This window comes from Xenopus laevis, chromosome 1L (assembly GCF_017654675.1).
Source record: "Xenopus laevis strain J_2021 chromosome 1L, Xenopus_laevis_v10.1, whole genome shotgun sequence".
NCBI classification, from domain to species: Eukaryota; Metazoa; Chordata; class Amphibia; order Anura; family Pipidae; genus Xenopus; species Xenopus laevis.
The window spans coordinates 155,204,274-155,209,557 of record NC_054371.1 but is presented as its reverse complement, the minus strand read 5'-3'; the positions used below and the strand labels follow the sequence as shown (position 1 = coordinate 155,209,557).

Sequence of the window (5,284 nt, the reverse complement as noted above, 5' to 3'; positions counted from 1 at the left end):
AAACTAGAATTTTCAAGGAAATAACAACTCGAACCTTAATAAATCTGCCCCTTAATGTAAAATTGGAGAACTGCAGAACAAAATGTTTCCAAAATATAGACAAAAATTACCAGGTGCCCATTCCAATTAATGACAATGGCTTTTAAGTCATACCAGTTGCTGGCTCGAAAGAAATCCCACCATCATTGTCCCAATATCTAGTGGAAAGTCTTCTCAACAGATTAAACACTGACATAGCAGCTAATGTATGGCCAAATTCAATACTGATGTCAGAATAGGATATTGGATATGTCAGGTGTCTGGATACAGACACATATAGCCATATAGTCTATGTATAGTGTTTGTGTTAATCTGTTTTTTGAACTGTGGATGCATTACAGAGCAGTTCCCAGTGATTGCTATCCCTTTTAACTAAGAGGCTGAACAGCAGACTCATGCATTAGAAGTTATCCCAGGGTTGTGTCCCAGATTTTGATGAAAATGTTAATTGTAAAATTGGGACCCATGAGTTAAATAATTTTTTAAGTAGTCAAAACGATTGAAAATAGATTTACTTTACTACTTTTCCTTTTCAAAATATCTATAAACAACCCCCAGAATATCTACTTGAATTGCCCACATGCCTCCCAGAATGGATGAAATGCAACTTGAACTTCATTCACGAAGAGGTGCAATTTTGCATCTGCTTATCTGCATAGATAGCCAATAGCAATGCATCATAAAAAGTGGCTCTAATTTCCATAACAGAAATTACACTAGAATTGTGGACAATTAAGAGTGCAAAGTTGAATCATGATCTGATTTCTTGCATTTAGCACTTTGCCCCTGATAGTAAATTAAGCCTTTTATATGTGTGTAGAATTTTCTGAAGGACGTTCTCCGTTATTAAACCTGGTTATGGTATTCAGATTTTGTGTTCAGTGCTCTGGATACCCAATTACCTTGGGTAAGAAAATACATTGCCTGCATCTCCTGAGGCTAACTGATTTCCATATAAAGCTGGATACATCAACTGTTTAGCCATACCTTTGCACTCCATCTTGGGGTTACATACTCTGGCTCTGATGACTGGTGAGTGGTACTGTAGCTCAATGATTATTTTATTATATAATGTTATCCAACTTACTTAATTTAAAGCACAGATACACCAGTTTATAGGCAAAAATCAACGGAAAATATGCATATTTTATTTTAAAATTATTTACAGATTATTCCATCCACAGAACACATGAATTTATATATAATTTATGTATTACATCGGTACCCATTTTTCCTCTCACTTCTATTAGAACATTACACAAGTGAATGACAAACCAACCAGTAATTTAAATATTGTTTAATGATAGAGAGGACTGTAGCAAATGTATGTTAAGCCATATTGGAAATTCATAACATAGCGTTCATGGCTGTTCCCACTGATTACAATAAATGCAGATTTGTATATGAATAAGACTCCCTAGATTAACCTATGCCAATGTGTTCTTTAACTATGCATTCTATAGAAAATAATATTGCCTCACTTTTCCTGCAATGGGTAACCAAACTGCACCAATGGAATTTGTTCTGACTGACTTTTCAGAAGAGCCCATTCTAAAGGTCCTATCATTTGTCTTATTTCTGTTTACTTATCTGGTTGCAACAGTAGGAAATGTGATGATCATATTGATCATAATGCATGTTCCTCATCTAAGAACGCCAATGTACTTTTTCATTTTAAATTTGGCCATTCTTGATGTATGCTATATTTCCACTACAGTCCCCAATATGTTGGACAACTCACTAAAACAGGTGAAGAGAATTTCTTTTGGGGGTTGCGTGGTTCAGATGTACTTCTTTCTCAGCATGGCAGCGACAGAGTCTTTCCTTTTAGCTGCCATGTCTTATGACCGATATGTTGCCATTTGTAATCCATTACGCTACACTGTTATTATGAACTGGAGACTGTGTTTACAGCTTGCAGCAACTTCCTGGATAATTGGGTTCATCTATTCTTCTATTCACACGGCAAGCACCTTCACTCTGGAATTCTGCAGATCCAATGTGATTGACCACATTTTCTGTGATATTCCACCGCTATTGAATATTTCCTGCTCCAATACTAAAATAAATGAATTTTTGATTTTTGTGGTGGGTGCTGTCTTGATTTTGCCATGTTTTCCTTTAATTGTGATCTCTTATGTCTATATTGTAAGAGCCATAATGAGGATTCCATCTGCCACTGGGCGTAAGAAAACATTCTCAACCTGTGTTTCCCATCTAATAGCAGTCTCCTTGTTTTACCTGACTGGAACATCTGTGTACCTGCGGCCAGCGTCTGCAAACTCATCCTTTCAACAAAACAAAATAAGTGCAGTATTTTATTCAATTTTTGTGCCAATGGTAAATCCTATTATATACAGCCTGAGGAACAAGGAGTTAAAAGGAGCAATAAAAACAATTTTGACAAAAAACCTGTCAATATAAAAAATAATAATTGGCCTTGCTTTTCAGATGTCAATGATACTCTAGCCTACTGTAGGTTGCATGTATATTATTTCAGTAGTACATCTCGAGCTGGTACATTATGCTTGTGTTTCTCAGTGCTGGATAGAGAGATGGTGTGGTGATAGTTTTAAATATCCTGATAAGAATAGAGAATAAAGAGTCGAGTGTTAAATTATTTTTCAAAAATATTCAGTAATTATAGTGCAATTATCATGGTGTGTAGAATTTCCACATCCTTATGTATGAACTTAGAGCAGGAAAACTGAACACTGAAAACACGACTTTCTTAAAGACCTGTGGCTTAAACTGGTGTTCAGTTAGCCACAATCCGCAGCTTGTCTAATGGGATTTAGTACACAGATGCAGTAAGGCCTGATTGAGAAAAGTGGATCCACTCCTATATTCCTCTATGTGTAGCTGCACTAACGGTTTTTTAGCAAAAAAAGGAGTGTTATGCACACCACTAAATTTTAAACCATTAGGCGGGGGTGTAATGAGGTTGTGCCCACAAAATCCATACAAAGACAAGAGGTCCTCTGCAATATATTAAACCTGTCCAACTAAGACAAAGTCATACTTGGTCAGGCCAGTCCTACACTCAACTTTCATTAAGAATTTAACTTAATTATACATGCATAGGACCTAACAGGCTACCATAACTGAAAATTAAAAGCACAATGCTGAGAAGAGTAAACAAATTCTAAATTATTTTGTAATTAATAAATGAGTTTGGCAAATTGGTAGGTAGACAAACAGAGGAGGCAGAGACTTTTGAACTACTTTTTTTCTTTCTGTTGTAACCAGTTCATGAATGTTGATTTTTAATAGACAGAATTCAGTATCACAGGAGACTGGTTTACCCAAGAAAAAGTCTAAAACAGATCACTTGAAAGTAAATAAATGCCCCTAACTTGTTACTTACCCTTCTGCGCAGGTCCAGTCCAGGGAGTTCACAGGCGACATCTTCTTCCACGCGATCTTCTTCCTCCTTTGACCGGCGCATGCGCAGTAGGATAGTTTCGCTGGTACGATCTACTGCGCATGAGCGTGACTTTTGGCGCATGCGCAGTAGATCCGTACCGGCGAAACGATCCTACTGCGCATGCGCCAAAACGCCGGTCAAAGGAGGAAGAAGATCGCGTGGAAGAAGATGTCGCCTGTGAACTCCCTGGACTGGACCTGCGCAGAAGGGTAAGTAACAAGTTAGGGGCATTTGCCCAGCGGGAGGGGTAGGCCAGGGGGGAGGAGGGAGGGGGGGCAATACACGGGAGGGGGGAGGGGGGTTAGCGCCGACGAGGTTTCCTTCCCCTTTAAGGGCAGATCAAGGGTCGGATTTCGAATTTGAAAAACTTTGAAATTCAAAAAGACCACCCTGAAATTTGAAGTTTTCCACCGTACAAATCCCGAAGTTTTACCCAAAAAAAACCTTGCAATTCGGCAGGTTTTAGATGGCGAATGGTCGAAGTCGAACTTTTAAAGAGACAGTACATGATAAATTTCGAAATTCGATTTTTTTTTCATTTCGAATTTTCATTTCAACCTTTGATAAATCTGCCCCTTAATGTTGTTTACAAACAATATGAAACATGTTTTCTGTATAAAGTCATATGTTAATGTTATAGCTTCAGCTTAACTATAACTTGACTGTAATAACTCTTACAAGTAATGTTTTATTTGCCTTGTAAATAAAACTATATAGTTTGAAGAACTACATAATCAAGCTATATTTACGCTTCAGCGCTTAAATACAGTGTCAGTATACACACTAATGGGCAGATTTACCAAATGTCAAATTTCAAATTTATGTGAATTTGAAATTCAAATATACGCACAACTTGAATGGGAGGTCATTTGAAGAAAAATTTTGAAAGTCTAATATTCAATCGAATAGTCCCGACCCGAAAATTCTAATCAAATTTGAATTGAGTTTTCCCTCAGAAAAAACTTGAATGTCAGGAAGGTAATAAACATATTCAAATGGTTCATCGGACCTCTGCCATTGACTTGTAAAATAACTCGTCAGGTTTTAGGTAGCGAATATTCGAATTAGAACTGTTTCCATGGTTGAGGTGTGATAATCTCACATTCAAATCTACATTTGAATCAGATTAAAATTCTAATGTGTGAATTTTAACACCAAAAACAATTTGAAAATCAAAATTTGAATTTATTATTCTACACTCAATAAAACTGCCCCTAACTATATTCTGGGGGCTATTCATCAGAGATCAAAATTTAGAGGTTTGTGAGGTTTTTTTTTATACCTCAGATCAAACTCACAACTCAAATGGTTTCTGATGAAAAAACTCGAACGGGAAAAACTCAAATCAGTGAATTCAGGGTGAAATACTCAAATTGATTGAGTTTCTGGGAAAAAACCCTCAAACTGCTCTAATTAATCGAGTTTTTGAGAGAAACCCACCAAAACATCATGAAGGCTACAACAACTCCAAATGGTTCAAGGGACCTCTGCCATTGATTTCTACATGATCTCTACAGGTTTTAGCTGGAGTATTTTCGAATTCTAGCTATTTACAGCTTTGGGGTATAATAAATCTCGAAACATTTATGCTTTTTTTTTTTTTAAAAAAAAAAAAAAAAGACAGGTAGTTTATGTTTGTTAACTGTCATTCATTCATTCATTCAACTACAGTAATAAGTAAAAACCACAATAAATAAATAACAATATTTACATCATACAAAAAATCAATTTAAAGGTAAACTACATAGGGAACCTATTTTAAAAATGATAAACATCACATAGACAGCAGAATATTTCTAGTTATCCTGTGAATAATCT

At 36.2% G+C, this 5,284-nt stretch overlaps 1 protein-coding gene across 1 annotated transcript; it reads left to right on the top strand.

The window, feature by feature from the left end:
- Positions 1-1,306: 1,306 nt before the first annotated feature.
- LOC121401415 (olfactory receptor 5I1-like) lies at positions 1,307-2,436 on the top strand (the record flags this gene model as incomplete). Its single annotated transcript, XM_041586038.1, has 1 exon — positions 1,307-2,436. A coding segment is annotated over exon 1 (906 nt), but the record flags the coding sequence as incomplete, so codon positions are not given.
- Positions 2,437-5,284: the final 2,848 nt, after the last annotated feature.